Source organism: Miniopterus schreibersii (genome assembly GCF_964146895.1).
Source record: "Miniopterus schreibersii genome assembly, chromosome: 7".
Lineage (NCBI taxonomy): Eukaryota > Metazoa > Chordata > Mammalia > Chiroptera > Miniopteridae > Miniopterus > Miniopterus schreibersii.
Window position 1 is genome coordinate 52,411,570 of NC_138108.1, and position 26,316 is coordinate 52,437,885.

Genomic DNA, 26,316 nt, shown 5'->3' on the forward strand with positions numbered 1-26,316 from the left:
ACCCTGATCACAAGTGCCTCACCTGGCAGCAGGATAGTCAAAGCTATTGGCTCACATAGACAATCCAGGAGGAAGTAATTGAGTCTGGGCTTTATTGAGATCTCCCAGCATATGTCTCCATTCTCCAATTTGTACCTCTGGACCTTTAGGTAGCAGTGCTTTTCATCACTGTTCCCTTCAGTGTCTTGTCCTGCTATGTTCTAGAGCTCCTGACTTCTGAGTTTAGGAATAGGTGGCTTATTCCAAGGGGTAGAAAGTAATAATTTCTGAAAAATATTTTTCAGGGCTTTCATCATTTGCAATCTTTTTTTATTTTGTACATTTTATTTTTCATATTTTGCTTTTGAAAAACTTGGGGGAACCAAGTTCCTGCCAGACAAATAAATAGGCAAATAGAAAAAAACCAACACAATCATGTGGCCTCTTTCATTTGGAAACAGGTCACTCATGGCAACCAGTAACTGTACATGAACTTCATTTATCATCATGACAGAAGAGGGAAACAAAGACCCTGTATTTTCCAGAGAATTCCACCAAGAGTATTAAATCTTTGTAAATTGTAATTATAATTAAGCATTCAACTCTTTTCTTTTTCATGCAAACGATTAAAACTCTGTTCCTTATATTTGTTCTACTTTTTTAAAAAAATTCAAAAGAACTTTTATATAATTTTTAGCATATTATCAAAGGTTTTGAGCATGGGAAAATATTATCTCTATTTTGTGATAATAATGGTATTAACATTATATTTGCACAATAGTCCAAAATAATTTCATTCACAAAATAAGCCTTGAAGGTAACGTCTCCATTTTGTAGATGAAGAATATAAACTGTGGTAAAGTTGTGGCAAAATAAGGCTTACAGGAAGTCTGAAACCTCAGCTGATGGAAAAATTAATTGACTTGCCTAAATTCTGGAAAAGTGAGATTAAAATCCTGAGCTTCTGTATCGCAGCTTGTCATTCCTTTTGAACCACCAACACCTTTGAAAATTGATCCCATTTGGAGAGAATTACCTATCTTATGAATCTCTACATCTCTCTATAAAAACCCAATGCTCAGCTCCCAAGCCTCCCTTGAAGCTGCAGTTAAGGTGGAGAGAGCCAGAGGTAATGTTCAGGTGCAGCAGTTGAGAAGTTCTAGCAGAATCACCCACTGTCCAGCTTCAGGGTGTTGATGGTGCAAGATGCATGGTCTGTGCCCAGTGGAGGGACAGGCGCAGAGCATCTCCACGACCAGTTCTGTGGCAGGATGCAGAATATTATCCCCTGGCTGTGTAACTTCCATGCCTAGTTCATGGGCATTTTTGGAGAGGCTATGAGCTACTTAATATTCTTTAACATAGTTAATTTCTGCTTAAACTTATTAAGGTTTTTTTTATTTGCAACTAAGAACCTTGACTAATATAGAGCTCAAATTTCTTTTACTCAGATGACTTAGCCCCAAACCAGAGAGTTCCTTATCAAACATTGTTTGGTAACTTTTAAGGTTTACTCTGTCTCTGTTTTATCATTCACTCTCTACCCAAACCACTGCCTCTGGTTTAACAATGTGAATACAAGCAGGTGAATCTTAGTTATAAAAATGGTGCTGTGTTGAGTTAGCTCATTTATTTAATGAATTTAATGCTGGTGTGTGGGGAGCAGAGGGAAAGATGGACATACACTTGGAGAAACAGGGTTGGGGCCATGTGATCAAAGGTCTTAAATGTCATTTACTCATTCAACAAGTATTTATTGAATACTTATTATGTGCCAAACTGACTTCAGATGCTGATGTTAGAACTGCCAGTGTTAGAACTGGAAATATGTCTTAGATAGCTTTCAGTGATAGGATCACATTTGTGCTATAAAAAGATCCTTCTGGCTGAAGGATCAGTGGGATTAGGTTGAGAGGAGTGTATCTCAAGAAAAGGAGACCAGTTATGCACCTTTTTGACATTTCAAATAAAGGAAGATGGTGGTCTGAATAGGATGGTGGCAGTAAGGTTGGAAAGAAGTGAAAAAAATGGAGACATTTTTATAAAAGTTGGAATCTATAGAAAATGCTGATTAATTGGATGTAAAAGCTAAAGGAAAGAGAAGAGATGAGGGAAAAAACTAGATATCTGGCTTGAGTTCGACTATTACTGAGGTAAGTGAGACAGGAGGAAAAGCAGGATTGGGGAGCAGGCTATATAGGTAAAGATGACAGTAGGACATATGAATCCAGAGTTCAGGAGCAAGGTCAGGGCTATAGACAGAGATCTGGGTGTTCTGAGCATATAACGCAGAAATAAACATTGAAATCATGGGAATAGATGAGAACAGCTGGGGAGAGTGTAGAGAAATGAGCTAGTGCAGCGGTTCTCAAGGTGTGGTTCAGGAACCCTGTGGGTGCTCAAGACCTTTTCAGGGGTCAGCGAGGTGAAAAGTGCTTCCATAAGTAAACTAAAATGTAATTTGTCTTTTCAACTCTCATTCTGGCACAAATGTCCAGTGGCGTTTCTCAGAGGCTACATGAGGTGTAATTATGTCATCACTTTGAAGGCTAATGGAATGGGTGCTTGTGTATTCCTGTGTTTCAAGAATTTCTCAGTTTGTATTTCTAATACGGTAAATGCTGATAGATATAACCCACTTGAACATAAACTCTTTGGGGTCCTCAGGATTTTTAAAGTGTAAAAGGGGCATGATATCAGAAAGTTTGAGAACTGTGTGCTAGAGAGTTTAGAGTTGCTTCTACAGGCAAGGGAGATCATTAAAGATTTGTAGGTAGGGAGACCATAATCAGAGTCATGCTAGTAGAAAATTGTTCCAATGGCAGCTTTGAGGATACATTATGATGGGATCATATAAAGTTGTGGAGATGATTTTGTTAGCTGAAATTACAACGCAGTTATGAAATTACTATGGACTTGGACTATGGAAATAAGAGTGTGGGTGATAATGGACAACACAAAAGGAAAGTAAATGTAACTTTATATTAACTGAATATGGTTGCTATTGAAGAGATGGAAGGAGTAAAGATAACTGAAGTTGGACTTATGTGATGGAAGAAAGGTCTTGCTTTTCCTACATTTTAAGCACAGGAAAAATGGTTCTTGACACCTGATGAAGATTCATGAGATGAGCACTGTCCAATAGAACAAGAGCTACATAGGTCATTCTAAATTTTCTACTAGCTGCATTAAAAAAGTAAAAAGGTAAAATTTAATATTTTTTATTTAACCCAATATATCAAAATACTGTCATTTCAATGTATAATTAAAATAAAAAATAGAAGAATTTTTTTTTTGGGGGGGCAGTCCTAAGTCTTTGAAATCCTATGCATATGTTACACTTACAGTACACATCAAATCAGACTGGTCACATTTCAAGTACTCAATAGCCGCAAGTGGCTAGCTTTAGACGCAACAGCTTTAGACTACTCTTTTCTTGAGTCAAGATGATCAGAATCCTAATGTTGATTCTGAGGTTGAAAATAAATGTGTCCTCTTGTTTATCCAGAAAGGGGTGGCTTTGTACTGAGACATCTAACTCTCTTACCTCCTTGTGACCTCACTCAGGTAGAGTATAATTATAGGCCCATTCTTAGGAAATGACCCACATAGTGGTGGCTTGCTTACTTGGAACTGATTCTCTGACCTGCCTTTTACAGATAGAGCCTGTACTGAATGCAGCTAATCAGCCCAGCACACTGGTCAGTGGAAGGGAAAACAGACAGAGTTTGGGTTAGGTGGAAAGACAGTATTCATAGTTTTAAAAGGATATGAAAATCAATGAAGGAAAATCCTTTCCTCTCTCTGAAATCAATAAAGATATATTAAATAATAATAATAATAATATCTCATTAAAAATATATTGGATTAAGATTGAATTAATTTCCATTTCCAAGGTAGGGGAAACAGACAATGTAAGTGCTGAAAAGAGACTTTAGGCTTTTAGCAGTGGCCAACGTGCTTTGATATTCCCCATTATTCATGTCCACTAGCGGTCATTAGTTTCCTTCTTTGTGAGACCTGAGCGGTCCCATGATATAGGCACATTGAAGGCACACATGGTAGAATCTCAGTAAAGGGCCCTGAACACATAACTATGTTTATGGAAATGAAATAACAATCAAAAGAAGAAGGAGAAGGAAAAGGAGAGGCCAAGATTTCCTAACACAAGGATTTCTGGGATTAAGAGATGAGATGAGTGCAGATAAATGTGTCATGCACTTCAGGGAGAATGTGAGTTTAAGGAAGAAAAAATGCAGTAAAATGAAAAAAGATTAGACCTTGATAGTATATAGCAAATTATCATAGTATGCCTCCTCACCATATGCTCATTCCATGGTAAGTTTGATGTTCCAAAGTGAAATGAGAAATTAAGATGCATGACATTGGCGTTTCTGGAAATAATAATAATAAATAAATGAACAAACAAAATAGGAACAGACTCATAGATACAGAGGACAGATTGATGGTTTACAGAGGTGAGGGGGGTTGGAGGGGCTAGGTGAAAAAGGTGAAGGGATTAAGAAGTACAAATTGGTAGCTAAAAATCAGTCGCAAGGATCTAATGTACATGATAGGGAATATAGTCAGTAATATTGTAATAGCTATGTATAGTGCCAGGTGGGTACTGGAAATACCAGAAGGATCTCTTTGTAACATATATGACTGTCCAACCACTATGCTGTACACTGATGTTAATACAGAATGATATTGAATGTACTGTAATTGAAAAATAAAATTTAAAAAGGAATAAAAGGAACCTGTGTGATGAAAAACAATCCCAAACAACTACATACAACCAATAGTCGTTTTCAAAATTCAGTTACTATACACATTTATTTGCCTTATTAATTTGGAATGTTATTTTGCAAATGTATCAGATCTTTATAATCTCAAGTCTCTATTTTTGATTCCCTTGCTTATGTAAGAGTTACTCACCCAAAGTCTGTTTTGCTGATGGGTTATGAACTCCTTGATTATTTGTTGTTGATGCTTTCTTTTGATTATGAGAATCCAGGAGTCATGATGTAATGTTGCTATGGTAATGAATATGTACAAATAGATGATTAAGGGTGGGGGAAGGTTAGATCTTGAGACACATTAGCATGTAAATTTCTTTTCAGTGAAATAAAAAAAGTCTTGAATGTAAATTTTTTCCTGTTATGTATAAAAAATATAAAAGATGTTATAGCACATTGTGAGCCATGCATGTGTATTGCTTATATTAAATAACAGAAGTCAGTCAATATACTCCAAAGAGTATTTTCTTAATATCTCATTAAGCCTGGCCAGGCATGGCTCAGCAGTTGAGTGTCAACCTAGGATCCAGGCGATCAGGGTTTGATTCCCTGTCAGGGCACATGCCCGGGTTGAGGGCTCGATCAATGACATCTCTCATCATTGATGTTTCTATCTCTCTCTCTCCCTCTCCTTTCCTCTCTCTGAAATCAATAAAGATATATTAAATAATAATAATAATAATATCTCATTAAAAATATATTGGATTAAGATTGAATTAATTTCCATGTATTTATGTGTGTATGTGTAAATAAATTATACTTTTAATTTTATTATTATTATTATTTTTTAAGCCTCACCCAAGGATATTTTTTCCATTGATTTTCAGAGACAGTGGAAAGGAGAGAGAGAGAAAGATTGATGTGAGAGAGACACATTGATTGGTTGCCTTCTGCACTTGCCCCAGCTGGGCCGGGGATCCAACCTGCAACCGAGCTATGTTCCCTTGGCGGGAATCAAACCCGGACCCTTCAGTCTGTGGGTGGATGCTCTAACCACTGAGCAAAAATGGCTAGGGCAATAATTATACTTGTTAAACTAAAATTGGGACATGTTATAAGGATGAAGGTCTTTTCTTGGTTGCCATAAAGGTGGCCTTAAAGGACTCAAGAATTTAGAAATGATTATAATTGCCCAAGAATGTACTTTGTCTTCCAAGCTTCTGTAGTATTGATGCTAGAAGAAGAACATGCACAAGAGGACAGAGGGAAATGGCATTTGAAGACCTAGTTTAAAATATTCCTACAAATTAAGAACTTAGATTTTTGACACTTTAGCCTTCTGTTGTTGTGTCACAGAACTTTGCACCAAGAATTCAAAAGACCACGATTCCTTCCTTGGCTGGCCGTGTGTTGACTGGCGAGGCACCTAGCCATTCTTTTGTTTTTTTATAATGTGCTTAAGACAGAAATCTTTGCTATCTGATGAGGATTCATTAGAACAGCACTGTCCAATAAAGATGTTATGTTAACCACACATATAATTTAAAATGTTCTAATAGCTGTATTAAAAAGTAAAAATAAATAGGTGAAATTAATTTTAGTAATATACTTTATTTAACCTAATATGTCCAAAATATTATTATTCAACATGTAAAATATATAAATTATTAATAATATATTTTGTATTCTTATTTTGTATTAGGTTTTTTAATTCCAGCATGTATTTTATACTTACAGCACATGTCAGTTTGAGCTAACATATTTCTAGTGCTCACTATCCACGTGTGGCTACTGAAAACTACACCATGTGGCTAACAGATACCATAGCAGACAATGCACCATTAGACTAAGAGGAAAGCAGTGAATTTGTTAGAATGTTAAAAGTTTTTCAACATCAGAATTCTCAGGATAATAACCTTGCTTTCTTGGAAGATGAGAGCTTCCCAACTTGCAAGGATGTTACTGTTTTCAAGAGACAAATAAATATGTGGGGAGTAAATACTTGACATGAGTGTTTATGAATGCCTTACCGTTTGGCAGTGTGGTCACATTCACTACCCTTTTTAACCCCTGTCATGACTCTGAGAAATAGAGGGTGGGAGCTGAAGGTTCCATTTGCTTTTGAGGAAGCAGTCCCACAGGGGCCACTACATCCTGCTCTTTCAGCTCCAGATCTCTCAGTCCAACAGTAGATTACAGCCTAGGGTAGTTACCAAATAATGAGCGAGCCAAGTCAGCCAAAATATGTGTACTAGCGATTTGTTGCCTTAAAAAAAAAAAGCATCTGTTCTGTGGGTGTCTGAAAGGACTCAGGCTTGTCCCACATCTTTTTTTTTTATTTGTTTGTTTACTTGGATCTAGAATAAAATGAGAACAAATTCTTTTTATGCTTAGGAATGTTTTGATTCATCCAAGGTGGTGGTGGTGGGGTGTGGGTGAAATCCTCAGGACTGTCACCATCATGCATCAAAGCCCAACGAACATCCCACTCAGGATAACTGCAGGTTTGGGATGGTAAAGTCAACTGACCTTCCACCATAGTCTTCCATAGACCTATGGAAGGACACTTGCGTTATGTAGAGCTGAGCTAGGGGAAGGAGCAAGTAATCCCCCTTACTCCAAAGCAATCAGTTTTCGAGTTGCCGGTAACACTGCTAGAAATACACCAGTATTGGATTCTTGGCTTTTGCTGTTGTTGTTTAGGTTAAAATAATAGCATTCACGTCAATGTAGGGATAAGCTACCTACGTGGATTGAATTTAGGCTAATATCTACTAATTGGTAACGTTGCCTTTGTATTTTCAATCACAAGCCACACGAGAGGCACAGCCATTATATAATAATCTCCAGGGATTTAAACAACACTCAAGCAAAGTTTCTAGCTTATTACTTTAAACCATTCCTCCCCCCCTTACTCCTTGTGTATTGTGGATCTCGCCCCCTTCCACAGTTTTTCAGTTGCTAAAATTGTAGCTGCCCCGAGCTATCTTCCGCAGGATGGGTCCTCAACCCCATCACCCGGCGCAGGGGGTCTGGCCGGAGTCGCCGTTTCACCGAGGGGAGGGTCGCAGGAATCGTCAGGTAGGAGGTGAAGTCTGCGCAACCGAAGCGAAGGGTAGCCACGCAGTCCAACCATCGGTTATTCCCGGTGCTGAACAGAGAGGGCGCCCTTCCACAGACCCTGGCACAGCCAGGACGTGGCGGGGGGACGAGCCGGCAGGGATCCCCGGGGGTGTCTCAGGCGCAGTCTAGTTACAAAACCTTTCGGGCGCTGGACTTGAACCGAATGCCAAGGGACCTGGATGGATGGGTTTTCCGTGGGGAACTCCGGAGTGGACCGCCAGGAAGCAGCTGCTGCAGGGCTTAACTTTCCCTGAAGTCTCAGCAGGGCTTTCCCTCCCGGCCCACCCCCACCTCCAGCCTTGGGGGCCCCGCGATCCCCCAGCTCCGGGCCGTCTCGCCGCCTCGCCCGCGGGCCGCCTCCGCCAGCCCGCCCGGCAGCGCCAGGCCCCAGGCGGCTACCAGAGGGCGCAGGGGGCGGAGGCGCGGCGGGGGCGGGCTCTGCCGCCCTCCCCCTCGCCCCGCTCCCCTCCCGCGGGTTGCCAGGGTCAGCGCGGGAGCGCGGCGCACCGCCGGCCGCGAGGGGCGTGAGATGGGGCTGGCGGAGGAGGGGGGCGCGCTCACGGATTAGAGCCAACCGCGCACTTCAAAAGGCCGTGGGGCCGCGCTCCCTCCCGCGCCCCGGGAACTTCAAAGCGGCGGGCGCTGCCCCGGCCGCCTCGCTGCGCTCTGGGGCCTCGCAGCCCCGGCGCGGCCGCCGGTGGCCATGACCCGGGCGCTCGGCGCCGCGCTCCGCCAGGCTCTCCTGCTGCTCGCCGCGGCCGCGCTCGCCGCAGGTACGACGGGGCGAGTCGGGGGCGGTCTGCGGGTGGGCACCGGGGTTGGAGCAGGTGCTCCGGGCAAACTGACCCTCAGCGGGGCGGAATGGGAAGCGCCTGTTGGAGCGAAGGGACGCCGCTGGGTAGGGCTCAGCGTGGGCACCTGACGTAGTGGCAGACAGGTGTGTTGGGAACGAAGCCACCAGCAGGCGGGAGAAAGCGACGGGGACGTGGGGGTTTTGGTAGTAGGGGTGACGGGAGTGACAAACTTGGGGGCAGTTTGCAGCGGAGGGAGTGTGTTTCTGGGCGTGCGTGGGGCTGGGAGTTGGTGGCACCGTAAGTTCGCAGTGCAAGCGCCTCGGGGACGCGGTGCTGCGCTCCGCAGAGCTGAGCAAGGCGGTGGGAAGGGGGAAGAGGTGGTAGCGACTCGGCCTGAGTTTGAAGGGGCCAGGGATACCTCAAACGCCGCGGGTGCCAAGCTGTGTAGGCGGGAGTGGGAGCTTAAATCTGCGTGGTTTGCAACACACATTGCTTTCGAGGTATGATCTTTACTGAGTTGCAGGGGGAAAAAATTCTGGCAAGCGTCCCAGCGTTTATAACAGGTCTGATTCTTGATAGGCTAAACAGAACCCTTGGCCCAAGCTAGAAACGAAACGTTTCTCTATCACGTTTACTAGAAACTGGGGCAAATGCATCTTTGGTAAAATCATAGTGTGCTGAGATGAAAAACCCACTTAACTCAGAAACTATTTTGATTATAACATTAAACTAGGCTATGGAGAGCAGGAGCAGGATTCCTCGCTCACTCATTCTTGAAACATTTCAATCAGACGTTTAAGACATTTGCATGTAAAAACCTGGTGTATTTCGGTAGAACTGCACTATGTTGGAAGCCGACTTCGATGCATTTTTGTTTTCTCAGATGACAATGTGTTTGACGTTAATAGCGATACTCCAGGGTGCGTAGTTTTCCTCTTATTGACATGTGCAGGAGAATGCTTTTAATAGTACGATTGCTGCATGTACAGATTTCAGTGTTTCAGGTGGTCTCAGAGAACCACTAAATACATTTAAGTGAAATTTTGATTATTGGAAGGAATTAATTAGGAAAAGTTACCCAGAGGTTGTCAGGAAAATGATGAGATAAAGTGAAATATTTGCATTTGGAGTTAGTAAATTCATCAATGGGAAGAAAACTGACTATGGGAATCTTTATGAGAAATGGGTGGAAACTCTGATAACTCGGAAGGCATACTCAAAGTGCTCTCGACTAATAGAATTTACAAAAAAAAAGTCTTCCAGATATTTTGACTAGACACCTGTGAAATTGCCTCCACAGGCTATCCACACAGCCTTATTTATCTTGGGGGGAGTTCATAGCTTAGCTGCAGAGATTTTTAAAAAGACTCAATTATCTTTTTATATAGCTTGAAAGGTATGTTTTATTATATGACAGAATCTTTTAGAAAATTTCAGAGACCCTAGGTATAGCAACATAGCAAAACAAGCCCTGCTATGTTCTTGAAGAGGAATGGAAACTTTTGACATTGAAATGTACAAAATAGAAAAAACAATAGAATATCCATTCAAATTTGATTGTGTCCTCAAAATTTGAAGGTAAGAAAAATGCCTGATATGGAGATAATGTGTCAGTATAACAGAGAAGTGCTTACCAAACTTGAACTTTTACAGTGAACTTTTGAATGTCACATAAATCATTTTCAAACCTCTAAGAAACTTTACCCTTCTTTGTATCCCACAGGAAAAAAAATCTGTTGACATTTTTGATTCCTAATATGTACAAATCTTTGATTATTTGGTAGGGAGATTCAAGGTAGTTTATTTATTTAATCTTCTAAGTTGTTTTTCTCCTGTGATTACCTACATTATTTTTGACCTGGTCACTTTTACAAATTACATTGTTAATCATATTGACCATTTTTGAAATTGTACATGCCATTGTTGACATGTTAACAAGAAGTTGCTATTGACATGATGACATAGCAAAACTGCATGACAGAAAACATCACCTCCCAATTTGGCTCTGCTGAACACCAGGCCTAGGACCTTAAATATCTGAAGACATTGATAAACCAATAAATGCTTTTTGCTTTGGCTGTTCTTTCCAGCAGCCCTATCACTGTAGATGTGTCATGCATTAACAGCATAATAGAAACTATTGCTCCTTGATGAGAACCTCAGAGGGTAATCACTGATGGGAATTGAGACAAAATATTTGTTGGTCTGGTCTGAGTTACTCTAATTATCCAGTTACTGAGCTTCTTGATGTTTGATAAGAAGAACTTGAGATGACCTACCAACAGTTATCATGTGTACTAAACAAAGAATTGGCAGAAAATGTGTCAAATTGTAAATTGTGATTTGGATATTATATAGATTTACGCATTCTCCACTAACTTTATGAAAGCCCTTGGTTTTCCGGTTGGGAAAGGATTACTAAGAGTTTGGAAAGGTAGATACCCTAAAGTGAAAACTTTCATTTAATAACCACGGTGAGGGTTGGGGTTTCAGATAGTGAGATCCCCCCACCCCACGGGGGCCCCCTCCCACCACACACACCTAAAAACAGCACTTCCAACTATACATTTTAAACTTTGCTGGAAGTGAAAGTGAAAGCCTTGGATTGACTGAGTTCATAAGTGCAAAAGGTGTTGTCTCCTTTGCCCTTCTTTAAGCACAATCATTTCTTGATTGATTGATACAAATGTGGCAAGAGGCTCCCTGTTTCCAAGGAACAAACTTCTCTAGTCCAGAAGAAACTGTGCAGAAGTCCTTGAGGGCATATTTCTTCATTGGCTCTAATGCTTCAACCTATTTTCTAGCCTCAAACATACGAAGTATAAAATAGAGAGTCCCCCAATTCACTACAATCATAGAAAAATAAAGGATTTGTAGTGTGATAGAAAGAGATGAGCAAAGACTGACACCAAATTTTTGACCCAAGCAATGGAAAAATAGACCCTTAAGTGGAGTGAGGCCAACTGCAGGAGGAGCAGGTCTGGAGAAAAGAAGGGGACAGTGGCAGACAACTGAAGCCCAGCTTTGGTTATGATGAGTTTAAAATGCCTATTGGACACTGAAGTGGTGATATCAAGTAAGCAATTGTTTTGTGCACCTGAAGTTTAGAATATAAGACTGGCCTGAAGATGAAAATCTAGAGCCAAGGGCGTTTAGAGATAATTTTAAAAGACACATTTAATAAGGTCACAAATTTAGCAATCACAGAACACCCAGTTAAACTGAATTTCAGATAAGAAACAAATAATTTTGGATACAAGTATGTTCCAAATATGACATGGGGCATACATATTAAAATTAATTGCTGTTTTCCGGTTGGGCATAGCTCAGCAGTTGAGCATCGACCTAGGATCCAGGAGATCACGGTAGGATTCGCAGTCGGGGTACATGCCTGGGTTGCGGGCTCAATCCCTAGTCGGGGGAGTGCAGGAGGCAGCCGATCAATAACTTTCTCATCATTGATGTTTCTAACTCTCTCTTTCCCTATCCCTTCCTCTCTCTGAAATCAATAAAGATATATTTAAAAAATAAAATTAATTGCTTTTTAATTCTACATTAATTGGTATTCTGTACTTTTATTTGGCATTCCAACATTAAAGAAATATTGTGGTGAGATGACCAGCTTCTGATACATATATTTCCAGCTCTTGCATCAGAAAGGGAAGTATAGACCTATTTTCTAGTCCTAATCTCTTAAAACTTCTGTTCTAGTTCTGTTGCTGTCCCCATATGCGTCTCTGAATGGGACACTGCCAGCTCTTTGCGCTATCTCCACTGCTTCTGAGTAAGCAGGGAAGGATACCCAGTCTTTCCTAAACTTACATGAGTATCTTAGCAGGAAAGGATGTGTGAAAAAGATAAAAATAACTTTCTAGACTCCCTGCAAATGATTGTTAGTGAAAGCAGTTGGTTTTGCCCAGATTTATTGTCTTTTGAATGTGACTGTTATTTTCAAATGCATTTTTAGAATATTTTCCTTTTAAGTAAACATTTATATGTTTGTCTTATAGAGAAAATGCTTCCAAGCAGTAGCTGAGATCCAGTTTGTTGACTTTTTCTAAGCAGTGCTTGCATTACTTATTGTAAATCAGAGAAGGTTAAGAGGAAAGGTGAAAGAGTCAGGGCTAGGGAGGGCTTGAGCCCCACAGGACCTGATAGTCTGATACAGTTTGAGGTTTTAGAGCAAGTTCCTAAGAGAGCAGTTGCAAGAGCTTCCGGAGACAGGCAGGAATATGTAAATATCAACCAGAGGCTTAGTTCCTGCTCTAGCTGTCCTGAGCTGCTACCAAATGACTAGTATTGGTTTTATTTTGACATTTGTAGAGGAAAGTGTCCTATAAATTAATAATTGTAGCCATGAGTCATTAAAAATCTCAAACAGATATGTTCAAGTGTATATAAAGGGTTTATTTTAATAAATAATAAAATGAGCCCAGCCAGCGTAATTCAGCTGTTGAGCATCGACCTAGGATTCAGGAGATCAAAGTTTGATTCCCTGTCAGGGCACATGCCCAGGTTGTGGGCTCGATCCCCAGCAGGGGCCGTGCAGGAGGCAGCTAATCAATGACTCTCATCATTGATGTTTCTATCTCTGTCTCCCTCTCCCTTTCTTTCTCTAAAATCAATAAAGACATAATAATGATAATAATACTATGAGGGCTAATTCTCAAGTATAAATAGAAAAAAGAACTAAACAGGAAAAATTCTAAGCACAAAGAGTGTACTATGTATCATCCCTTATCATTTATATCTGTGAGTGAGGTTTCTTCTGGATTTTCCATTACTTCAGCCATCTATGTCTTAAATTTTTCTCAGTTGATAGTAAAAATCTCAAAGTTTATTCTTACATTAAGAAATCAGGATAATATGAGGATATGTTCATAAGTGATATAGAAATGCTATTTTTGTTAAGGGACCTAGGAATACCTAAATACTGCCTTGGCTTAGCTGTACCTCACCTTTAGTCTAAGAGAGGTTACTATGGGATACCTAGAAAAGGGAGGCAAAATAAGGCAAAGTAATTTTTTTTTTGTTCCCTGTTACTTTGGTCCCAAATTGCATAGTGGAACTCTAATATACTCCCCTTTTATAAACTTTTACTGATTAAATAGCCTAAGAATAAAGAAAGGAGGTGTGTGATAAATTAGAATCCTAGATCCTTACACTATGATACTATCAAAAGGCTATGCAATGCCTGGCAAAATGCAGCCCGAGTGCCAGAGCAGGGGACCTCTATCTCCAATACCTCACCTTAGTCCAGCCTTCATGGCAGCTCTGACAAAAGTTCTTGGCGATAATCTCAAGGGTCACTGTTAAGTGAGGAAAAGGCAATGAGTTTATGGAGAAAGGAGGTTGGGTTTCTTCTGTACGAAAGCAGGTTCTGTTACTCTCATACTTTCTATGAAAAGATGCAGAAGAAGGGAGCATGATCATAAGCCCTGTGCCTTTTGTGTTCTTTGAAAGCTGGATCCCTAAGACATGTGGGCCTCTTGGTTCCATGGTATCTGAACAATACAGATCACTACTCCTCTCAATTGGGAATCCAGTAAAAAGTAAAAGAGAAGGAGGAGAGAGATCCAAGATGATGGCAGAGTAAGTGGAAACTACACACACCTCCTTTCAGGATCAAACTGGAATTACAACGAAATTATAGAATAATCATCTTGAATAACCAACTGAAGACTAGTGGAAGAGAAGTCTTATAACCAAAGTTTATAGAAGAAACAGAGCAGACTAGTGTTGCATGAGGAGAGTCTGGGGTTTGTGGCTCTGGAGAGAGAGCTGAAGGGACAGCAGCCAGGATCCCTGTGCGTAGTCATTCTCTGACACTGCAGTTGCCATCTTTCTTGGGTGGAGCACTGCCCTCTGTGTGGCATCAGCCTGAGGGAATGCAATAGTCCCACCCTCTGGACTGCCTCTTGCCCCATCTTGTGGAACTTACCTCCTGCTGAGGAGTCAGCTAGCTGCCTTGGCCAGGGTATAGAGCTTTGGGCATTCTCAGGGGTGCCAGTGACAGAGTTGTGTAACTTTGGGATGGGGACTATTTCCCTTACTTTCCTGCAAACCTGACTGGTGCTTAACTCTCATGGAAGATCCACCAGAACCAGCTGCTGGGCTTCCAGCAGACCCACCCTGCTGGCTTTGGCTCCATTTCAGAAGACCGAATCTGTTTGACTTTAGAACAGGGGCCATTTTTCCCCTCAACCAACCAGAGCAGAGCCCTACCTTCACATGGCCAAATCTTGGTCTGTTTGGGCCTGATAAATTCTGCTGGCCTCAACCTGACAATTCCCAGAGACACTGCTCCAACACAAAGGTGTGCAAACACCTAGCAGATGGCAGCTAGACTTGGTATACCCAGGGACATTTGCTGAGTGGCCTCAGCCCCACTACTGACACTGAGTTTGAACATGTATCAATCTGGTGAACACCACTCTTCCCTTGACTCACTGTGAACCTATCATAGACAACTTGAGTACAGCCAGAGACTCTTTCAGTGACTGAGCCTAATAGGTAGCTGACAGGTGGAGGCAGGTGGAGGTGGATCTCCAGGTGCCTTGGGACTTTTGCTGACCTCCCCAGGCAAGGTGCTGGTAAAAACCAGCCTTGGTGCACAGCTTGATCCTTGCTGCATATACCCAGGCCCAGCAGAGGCAGCCACATACTGTGGATTGCTTGTAGTTCCAAATAGATTGCCAAGGGCCAATCATAGACAGCATCATACATTACCTTCCCAACAGGCCCAGAACCAACACACCTAGTTGCCAGTTTCAGACAACAGAGAAGGATCCAGTAAGCTTCCCAAGTGGCATATCTAAAGGGAAATCTCAGCAGGCACCAAACTCTGCTGAGACAAATTCTACTTTATGGGCTTAGCACCTGCACAGCAGATCACATGCTGTGGTAAGGGTTAAGCCTCACAGTTAGTCAGCCTGAGGGTCTATCCCATGCATGAATGGGCCAAGAACAACTAAAATTCAATTACAATAAGAGGGCCCACATAACCCACACAACAGATATTCCTGAAGCACCCAACACAGGTGATCAAGGAGACAGCACCACTGGAACCCACAGGACACCTACTACATAAGGCCACCCCATGAAGACAGGGAGTCATAGAAGATCTAATACATAGAAAGAAACAAAGAGACAGCCAAAATGGGGAGACAAAGAAAGCACAGGAGAAATCTCCAGAAAAAGAACTAACTGAAAAGTAGACAAGCAATTTATCAGATATAGAGTTCAAAGTAATGGTTATAAGAATGCTCAACAGCATGAAAAAGGACATAGAAATCATAGAAAAGACCAGACTGAAATGAAAAATAAAATATCTGAAATGAAGAATACACTAGAGGGGATAAGCAGTAGGTTGGATGAAGAAGAGGATTGAATCAGTGGTTTGGAAGACAAAGTAGAAAAAATACCCAATCAGAGCAGGAAAAAGAAAAGAGTAAAAAAAAAAGAGGATATTTTAAGGGGCCTTTGGAACAACATGAAGTGTAACAACATGGACATCATAAGGGTACCAGATGGAGAAGAGAGACCAAGGGATTTAGAACCTGTTTGAAGAAACAGTGATGGAAAACATTCCTAATCCAGTGAAGAAAAAGGCACACAAGTCCAGGATCGCAGAGTCTCAAACAAGATGAATCCAAAGAGGCCCAAACCTAGACACATCATAATTAAAATGGCAAAGGTTAAAGACAAAGAGAATTTTAAAAGCTGCAAGAGAAAGACAATGAGTTACTTACAAGGGAACCCCAATAAGACTGTCAGCTGATTTCTCAACAGAAACATTTCAGGCCAGAGGGATTGGGATGAAATATTCAAAGTGATGAAAAGTAAGGCTTGACAACCAAGACAACTTTACCCTGCAAGGCTATTATTTAAAACTGAAGAAAAATAAAGAGCTTCTTAGACAAGAAAAAGTTAAAGGAATTTGTTACCACAAAACCAGCATTACAAAAGAGGTTAAAGGGCCTGTTTTAATAACAATAAGAAGAAAAAAAACAAAGCAGAGGAATATAGTTAAAAGAATAAAATGGCAGTAAATGTGTGTCTATTAATAATCAGTTTAAGTGTAAATGGCTTACAGGCTCCACCCAAAAGATATAGGGTAGCTGAATGGCTAAGAAAACAAGACTCATATATATATGCTGTCTACGAGAGACTCTCCTTAAAACAAAAGATACACACAGACTAAAAGTAAAGAGATGGAAAAAGGTATTTTATGCAAATGCAAACAAAAAAAGCTGGGGTGGAAATACTTATATCTGACACAATAGACTTTAAAACAAAGGCTATAGTAAAAGACAAAGAAGGACACACTATGTGTAAATGTAAACATTTATGCAACCAACATAGGAGCACCTAAATATGTAAAGCAAATCTTGATGGACATAAAGGGAGAGGTTGATGGTAATACAGTCATAGTAGGGGATTTTAACACCCCACTGACATCAATCAATAGACCTTCCAAACAGAAAATCCACAAGGAAATACTGACCTTAAATGACACACTAGATCAAATGGATTTAACTGAGATCTTCAGACCATTTCACCCCAAAGCGGTAGAATATACATTCTTTGCAAGCGCACATGGAACATTTTCTAGGATAGACTTCATGTTAGGGCACAAAACCAGTCTCAATAAATTTAAGAAGATTGAAATCATGTCAAGCATCTTCTCTGACCATAGTGGTATGAAACTAGAAATCAATCACAAGAAAAAAACTGAAAAACACACAAAGACATGGAGGCCAAATAACATGTTACTAAACGATGAATGGATGAATCATGAGATCAAGGAAGAAGTCAAAAATTACCTTGAAAAAATTGAAAATGAGAACACAACAACCCAAAATCAATGGGACACAGTGAAAACACTCCCAAGACAGAAATTTGCTGCATTATAAAACTATCTCAAGAATCAAGAAAAATCTCAAACAAAAACAACCTAACTTTACATTTAAAGAAACTTGAAGAACAACAGACAAAGCTCACAGCGAGTAGAAAGAAAGAAATAATAAAGATCAGAGCAGAAATAAAATAAAATCTAAAAAAGCAATACAAAGATCAATGAAACCAAGAGCTGGTTCTTTGAAAAGATAAACAAGATTGACAAACTTTTAACCAGACCCATCAAGAAAAAAAGAGGACCCAAATAAATAAAATCAGAAATGAAAGAGGAGAAGTAACAACTGACACCAAAGAAATACAAAGGATTGTGAGAAAATATTATGAACAACTATATGGAAACAAATTGGACAATCTGGACAAAATGGATAAATTCCTAGAAACATACAATCTTCCAAAACTGAATCAGGAAGAATCAGATAATCTGAATAAACAGATTACAGCTAGCAAAACTGAAGCAGTAATAAAAAAACTTCCAACAAACAGAAGTCCTGGACCAAATGGCTTCACGGGAGAATTTTATCAAACATTCAAAGAAGAACTAACACCTGTGCTTCTCAAACTATTTCAAAAAATTCAAGAGTAGGGAAGACTCCCAAGCTCATTTTTTGAGGCTAGCATTTTCCTAATTCCAAAACCAAATAAAGACACTACAAAGAAAAAATTATAAGCCAATATCCCAGATAAGCATAAATGCTAAAATCCTCAACAAAATATTAGCAGACTGGATCCAGAAATACAATAAAAACATCCTAGACCATAATCAAGTGCTATCAATTTGAGGATGCAAGGTTGGTACAATATCTTCAAGTCAATAAACATGGAATACCACATTTCTCTTAGGCAAGAGAAACAAAAGAAAAAATAAACAAATGGAGTACATCAAACTAAAAAGTTTTTGCACAGCAAATAAAACCATCAACAAAATGAAAAGACAACCCACTGAATGGAAGAACATATTTGCTGATACATCTGATAAGGGTTAATATCCAAAATTTATAAGGAACTTATAAAACTCAACACCAAAAAAAAAAAAAAATCCAAATAAAAAATGGGGAAAAGACCGGAATAGACATTTCTTCCAAGAGGACATACAGATGGCCTTCAGACATATGAAAAGATGCTCAACATCACTAATTATCAGATAAATGCAAATTAAAACCACAATGAGCTATCTCCTCACATCTGTCAGAATGGCTGTCATCAATACATCAATAAAGTGTTGGCGAGGATGGGGAGAAAAGGGAACTCTTGTGCACTGTTGCTGGGAATGCAGATTGGTGCAGCCACTGTGGAAAGCAGTATGAAGATTCCTCAAAAAATTAAAAATGGAACTGTCTTATTACTCAGTGATTCTACTTCTAGGAATATATCCGAAGAAACCTGAAACACTAATTTGAAAGAATATATGCACCCTATGTTCATTGCAGCATTGTTTACAATAGCCAAGGTTTGGAAGCAGGCCAAGTGTTCATCATTAGATGAGTGGATTAAAAAGCTGTAGTACATTTACACAACAGAATACTGCTCAACCGTAAATAAGAAGGAAATTTTACCCTTTGCAACAGCATGGAGAGACTTGGAGAGCATTATGCTAAGTGAAATAAGCCAGCCAGAGAAAGAGAAATACAAGTACCATGATTTCATGCGTATGCGAAATCTAATGAACAAAATGAACTAATAAGCAAAATAGAGACAAACTCAGAGATAGAGAACAGGCTGACAACTCTTGGGGGGGGGGGGTGGAGCTGGGCGGTGGTGGTTGAGGGATTGACTAAAAAAGAAAAAAAGTGAGAGTACACTCATGGACATGGACAACTTTGTGGTGATTACCAGGGGAGAAGGGGGTTTGGGGAGGTGGAAGTGGGTATAGGGCAGATAAATGGTGATGGAAGGAGACTTAGGGTGGTGAACACCCAATACAGATTATTTGTTGTGGTATTGTGCACCTGAAACCTGTATAATTTTGTTAACCAGTGTCTCCTCAAGAAATTTTAAAAAAGGAAAAAAAAACTAAAAGCTAGGGAGGAGATGAGTAGGAATGTGAAATAGACAAGGAATTCTTTATCTCCATAGAAGCCAACACCAAGCTATTTCTCAGGGGATGCTTCCTTGCCTTATCCCATGGCTCTTGACTTCATCTACTTTGGCCAACCAGGCTAACAAGGTTATGCTCTGTAATAATTCTTCCCCTTTTCTCCTCTAGATTAACTCCTTTTTTCTGTTATTCTCTTCTATTTTTTTTGTTTTGTTTTATTATTGTAGGTATGTGAAGATACTGTTTTTTTGGAACTGTTTTAAATTAATCCCTTTAGGAATTCATGGGTGAATCATTCAGTATGACTCAAGAACTTGGCTTATTATTATTTTTTAAACAATTTAAATTTGTCAGTGACTTAAGTATCCCAAATTAGATCAATCTACTTTTTCATTAAACTTTTCACATTGGGAAAATGATTAGGACACTCTAATTTTGAAAGTGAAATACTTTTTCTCCTGCTTTATTTTATCATCCCTATCTCACGTCAAGGTAAAGTGACAAAGATAGATGCCACATTTCTGTATGTCGATTAAGTTTCTTAGAAATTTTTGTTCAAAGCCATAATTGACTGAAATAAATACTCTGTGGTCAAAAACATGTTTAGAAAACAATCTAATCCATCCAGATATGGACAATGATCATTTTAATGCAAAATGTTTAGTTTCCTAAATGCATGCTTATCCAAGAAATATTAACTCAGAGGGTAGTCATCCAGATGAACACAGTTTTAAGGGACCAGATTGATTTAAAACAGAGCTACAATATATTAAAGAGTATTAACTCATCACATCTCACAATTTTATCTGATGACATTTTCCTGGCCTCCTTCCCTAGAAGTGTGTTATTTTCTCCATCCCCATTATTGCTTCTCAGAGTAAAGATCTACCCTATGAACATTTGCCTACTCTAATAATCACAGTGAGACAGTGTTCTCACTCAACTTCCACTTACCATCTGTAGTGCGTATTTCCAGGAAATAGGTAATATACTATAAATCTGAAACACTGAATACAGAATAATTATGTGATTAGCAGAAGATTCCCTACAGAATAATAAAATGCGTAATTAAATGAACCTCTCTCCCTTTTTAGCTTTCTTTCCTACAGCTGTTCTTTAGCTATAATATATTAGCTGTATTATATTAAAAGGCATTTCTTTTTTTCATAGAGAAGAAAGTCAACTTTGTTAAAACAACTAGAGCCTTTAAAAGGATTGAGACTTATTGCGCCATATCAAGATGAAGACTCTCCCTTACAAATACTTTTACTAAACTCTGCTTTCAATAATGCCATTACCATAAAGTTTTCATAACATTTCTTTATTATCTTTTTAATAGCTATAGTATTTGTAGTGCCATCTCATCCTATATTCTGGACATTGGGAATTTGAATTTTCTCTCTTTTCACCTTGACCAGTTTGCAAAAGGGTTATCAATTTTACTGATTTCTTTCAAATAAATAATAATGGAGTTTGTTGATTTTTCTCTGTTTTTTAAATTGTTTCTGGCTCTTATATTTGTTATTTCCTTTCTCTACTTACTTTGAATTTAATTTATTCTTTTTTATCTTAGTTTCTTAAGTTGCTGCCTTAGATAAAGAGTGGCAAACTTTTTTTAAAGGGTCACATAGCACATATTTTAGGCTTATGGGCCATACAGTCTATGTTGCAACTACTTAATTCTGCCATTGTAGTTTAAAAGCAGCCATAGGTAATACAAAGAATAGCTGTTGCTATGTCTCAATAAAACTTTATTTACAAATGGGCCAGCAAATGAGCTGTAGTTTGCTGACCCTTTCTTAAACCTTTTGTTTAAGACCTTTCTTCTTTTCTAATATAAGCATTTAAAGTTCTGAATTTCCTTCTTAGCTACTGCTTTAGCTCATTCATAAATGGTGCTATGTTGTGTTTTCAACTTGAAGATGGATCAATAGAAATTACCTTATAATTGGATAATTATACTATTATAAAATCATTACACTAAAGTGGGTAGTGCTAGGAGGTAAAGAGGGAAGAGTGAGTAGAGCCAGAACAGAGCATCCAAGAGGTATGAGATAATACCAAGTGGTATAATATATATGTATGCATAATCCTAGGTGGATGAAATAAAAGAAATATTTAAAAGATATTAATAATTTTCCAAATATAATGAAAGATATCAAGTCACCAATCACAGAAACTCAGAGAAGCAAAAACAGGATAAATACCTCTCCTTCCAAATCCCACAGCATTAGAACTATCATATAAACAAATGGATGAGATTCAAAAGTAAAGAGTAAATTTGAAGACAGCCCAAATAGTCAAATTACGTACATAAGAACAAAGTTAAGAACTACAGCAGACTTCTCATCAGAAGCGATGCAAATCAGAAGACAAGCTGCAGGCTGGAAGATAATATAGTCAAAACACATATTAGATAAAGCACTGAAACAGAGTATATAAAAGATTCTCAGAACTCAATAAGGAAAACAAAGAACCCAATAGAAGTGTGCAAAACAATAAGCGCATGAAAAGATGCGCAACATCACTAATCCTCAGACAAATGCAAATTAAATCCACAATGAGACATCCCCTCATACCTGTCAGAATGGCTTTTATCAATAAATCAACAAGTGTTGGTGAGAATGTGGAGAAAAGGGAACCCTCATGCACTGTTGAGAATGCAGATTGGTGAAACCATTATGGAAAACTGTAGGGAGGTTCCTCAAAAAATTAAAAATAGAAGTACCTTATGACCCAGCAATTCCACTTCTTGGTTTATATCCAAAGAAACCCAAAACACATTTTTGAATATATATATTCATTGCTATGTTCATTGCAGTGTTATTTACAACAGCCAAGCTATGGAAGCAACTCAAGTGCCCATCAGTAGACAAGTGGATAAAGAAGATGCACATTTATTACGCAGCCATAAAAAAGAATGAAATCTTACCATTTGCAGCAACATGAATGAACCTAGAGCATATTATGTAATCCCTAGGTTTTTAGTGAAGAGAAATGAACTTATTTCATATAAAATGTATATATTAATATTTATTACAGATTTATTCTTAATCTGCAAAACCTGGGGGTGGGGTGGGGAAGACATCCTTTAACTAGTGATGGGCTCAACAAACTGTTGTACATTCATTCAGTGAACTGCTGGTGTATGCCACAACATGAATGAACCTCCAACGCCTTAAGGCAAATGACAGAAGCCAGAATCAACAGCCTGCGCTCATTTCTCATTTTGGAGAAGGGAAACCTATAGAAACAGAAAACCTCGATGCTTGCCAGGGCTAGGGTGGCTGGAGGAGTTGTCTAAGAGGGTGTCTGAGGAAATTTGGGGGGAGGGGTGACTGAATTGCAGTTGTCAAATCTCTTAAGACTATATACTAAATAGGATGAATATTATCGTATGTAAATTACATCTCAATAAAATTGATCACCCTCCCCAAATTGGAGTGCATGCGTGTGAACTAAGTCTCATATAAATCAGCAGGTCAGTAGATAATGTTTCTGGATTTGTTTATAAAGAACAGCAGCATAGTTTTAGAGGTAATGTCCTAAGATAATATCCTAAAGAACAACAAAAATAGTTAAAAGTGGGTGCTTCTGGAAAGTGAGACTTGGGTAGATGTGGGTAAGATGCTTCACATTGTAATTCTTTCTATACTATTTTTTACCGTGTGCATGTATAACTGATTAAACAAACAAAAATATTTTAAAATTACAAATATTTTATTTTTTTATATAACTTCTACGTAAGTAAGTCAGCAAAATGTGTTTTGTGTGTATAATCTTCAGTCTGTAAAATGGCATAAAGTAGGTAGAAATGAAACAAAATAGAAAAAGTTAGGCTGTGTTTTGTTCATTAGCATGGAGTGGTAATTTCTTCTCTTAGCAAAGGAAATTATAACTGAGGGACATTATCCATACATAGATAAAGCCCTTTGTAAATGCAGCATTACTCACCTGCTCTTTTAGGTGAAAGCATTTGGTTCACCTTGAAAGGTTATTTATCACCTACAAGGGAGCACTTATGGGCTGTTTGGGCTCTTTTAGTTGGTTTACCATAGCATTAAGCTTGCTTATGGAGAATTTTGCTTGATCTGCAGTCTATACAAAAGCTCATTAGTGCATTAAGAAACCTCCTTTTGCTGAGTCAGATTAGAGGTTCCCCTTGTTCAGTACAGTGTCATGTACACAGTGGGCAATCAGCATTTTTTTTTTAATTGTCTTTTACACAGTCAGGGGAAGTCACTATGCCTGTTTTGACCCAATTCCAAGACAAATTACAAGATAAATCTAGGTTAATCTGTTGGTTTTTGTCCCAGAGATCAGGTCAGTTTCCAGTGTAGAATGAGAGTCATTCTATGATACGTCTCTTTTTTAAAAAATCTTTTTTGTTGAAAGTATTACAGATATCCCAGATATCCCTTCCCCCCCCATTGATCCCCTCCATCCTGCATCCGCCCCACCCCCATACTCACGTCTCTGAATTTTCAGGGTCAGCCCTGCTTTCAGATATGCTAGCCTGTTTTCAGACCACAAATTCCATTTTTTTTGTCTTGAAAATAGAGTTGCTATCAGCTATGGGGTGACATGGCAGCCAGCACATAGGTGTTCACCAGACTCCATCATCAGTGTTATTTCAAAGGCCTATGCATCAGGAGCTAACTGAAAAGATCCCTATGATACCCTCAGTGACTCCCTATGAACTAAATACTTTGAAAGAGCAAGAAGTGACTTTAACAAAATAACGTTGTCATTAGTTTCTGATTATTGCATTTATATGTGTTCATTATAAGAAATCAGGGAAAAGTGTTGAAAAATGTAAAAATTATCTTTAGTTTGATACCTCAGAGATAATCATTATTAATATTTTGAAGGATCTCCTTCTAGTCTTTATTTCTGTGGATATATATGTTAATTGAGATCATATCATGGGTGTTCTATGATTCTACTCTAAATAAATATTAAAAACAGGATATTATGCCATCATACAGATTATCAAAATTTATTTAAATGTGTTGATTTGGGGACATTTGGGTTATTTCCATTTTTTACTTTTGTGAATAATAACTCTGCAATGGAAATTTGAAATAAAGTTTTGTTTTTCCGATTATTTGATATAGAGGAAGTGGAAATACAACCCAATGATCATAAATATTTTTAGGACTCTTGAGACAAATACATAACATTGTACCCCTAGAAGTTTGTACCAGTGTATATTCCACCAACTGTATATAAAGTGAAATTTAATTGGTCCTCCCTTGACATCTCTGGGTGTTGTAATTTCCAGTTTGGCAAATGAAAATTAGGTTGTTGTATTAATTTTCTGTTTTGATTATTAATGAAATTAAAGCTTTTCATGTTTATTGACAATTTTCCTTTCTTTGTTCATCTACTTTGTCCATTTTTTCTATTGATATATTTGCCCTTTCAAAATTTATTTGTCAAACTCAAGAGATGATTGAGAAGGGAAAAGAAGTGTAACCAATACGAGAGTTAACAGTTTAGATACTCCTACTCTTTGATCATGCTCAGATACCAAAGTTTTGTTTTAGTTTAAAAAAAATTTTTTTAACAAAAATGTTTGGGTTTCTTGGAGATGCTGATTTTATCACTTTAGTGTGGCAGTGTCTCTATCTAAGAAAAAGTTCATCAAAGCCAGAAAGGATTGTCAGAAACATGGAAAGTTATTTATTTTTTAAAAAATATATTTTATTGATTTCAGAAAGAAGAAGGAAGAGGGAGAGAGAGAAACATCAATGATGAGAGAGTCATTGATCGGTTGTCTCCTGCACGCCCCCTGCTGGGGATGGAGCCTGCAACCCTGGGCATGTGCCCTGACCAGGAATCGAACCTCGATCTCGTGGATCATAGGTCGATGCTCAACCACTGAGCCACGTCAGCCGGGCTGGAAAGTTATTTTTAAGGACTGTGGTTTGGGCCTTGAATGTTGAGCTCTCAACAGTTTATAACTTGTAATAGCAGGAGATGAATTTTTAGTTGTTTTTTTTATTTTAATGTCTGCTGTGTGTCTAAAATATCTTTTAATCACATAAAAACCCTGTGAAAAAGGAATTATTATCCATGCTTGACCAGTATGTAGTCAGATTCAGAGGTAAAGTCGCTTTCTGGGCCACACAGCTGGTCTAACAGTGGCTCAGGATTTCAACTACAAATGCAAAGTCTCCTAAGCAACAAGATCCTTGCTGAATTCCAACAAGATTAAACCCAGTGGAACAGAGCTACTAAGATAAGGTTATTGTTTGTCTCTTTGCTATTGTTTTTTGTTCTCACCTGCCTTTGACTTGCCTTTTGTTCTGCCTAATATGAATTCTTTGAGAATTCTGAGGTTCTTCAATTTCTTTTTGCATTTCTTCACTTTTATGTTTTGAAATATATTTGTGTTGCTGCAAAAAAGAAATAAAAAGCAATTACTTTGTTTAATAATGCTTCGATAAAGAAAAGGAAAATACAATTCTTGGAAAAACCATGTAATCCAGCTTCTCAAGCAGCTATGATAATCCTGGAAGTCTAAGAATGATACATATTTTTAAAAGTTATGGATTTAAAATTTTTATCTCCCACTCCTCAGCTCCCACTGCCACCCATCTTCTCTGAACAGAGGGGGCGGTGATGCTGGCCTTTTGACGTTTATACAGTATGAATTCTTCAGAGTATCTAAGCTCAACCTTTGGGCCTTGGGGTCAGTGTTGGAAAGAGGCCCAGTTGGAAT

The 26,316-nt window shown here is 38.8% G+C and overlaps 1 protein-coding gene across 2 annotated transcripts in view; it reads left to right on the forward strand.

Annotated features, from left to right (window-relative positions):
- Positions 1-8,312: 8,312 nt before the first annotated feature.
- The window catches only part of ACVR1C (activin A receptor type 1C), a 67,772-nt gene continuing 49,768 nt past the window's right edge, over positions 8,313-26,316 (forward strand). Inside the window, exon 1 of one of the 2 annotated variants that reach the window (XM_081143086.1) lies at positions 8,313-8,614. In XM_081143086.1, the coding sequence (XP_080999212.1) occupies positions 8,545-8,614 (70 nt within the window). In that variant the 5' untranslated portion in view covers positions 8,313-8,544. Of the gene's footprint in view, positions 8,615-8,887; positions 9,136-26,316 lie in introns of those variants that run through there. The other variant, XM_081143087.1, reaches the window with a different exon arrangement.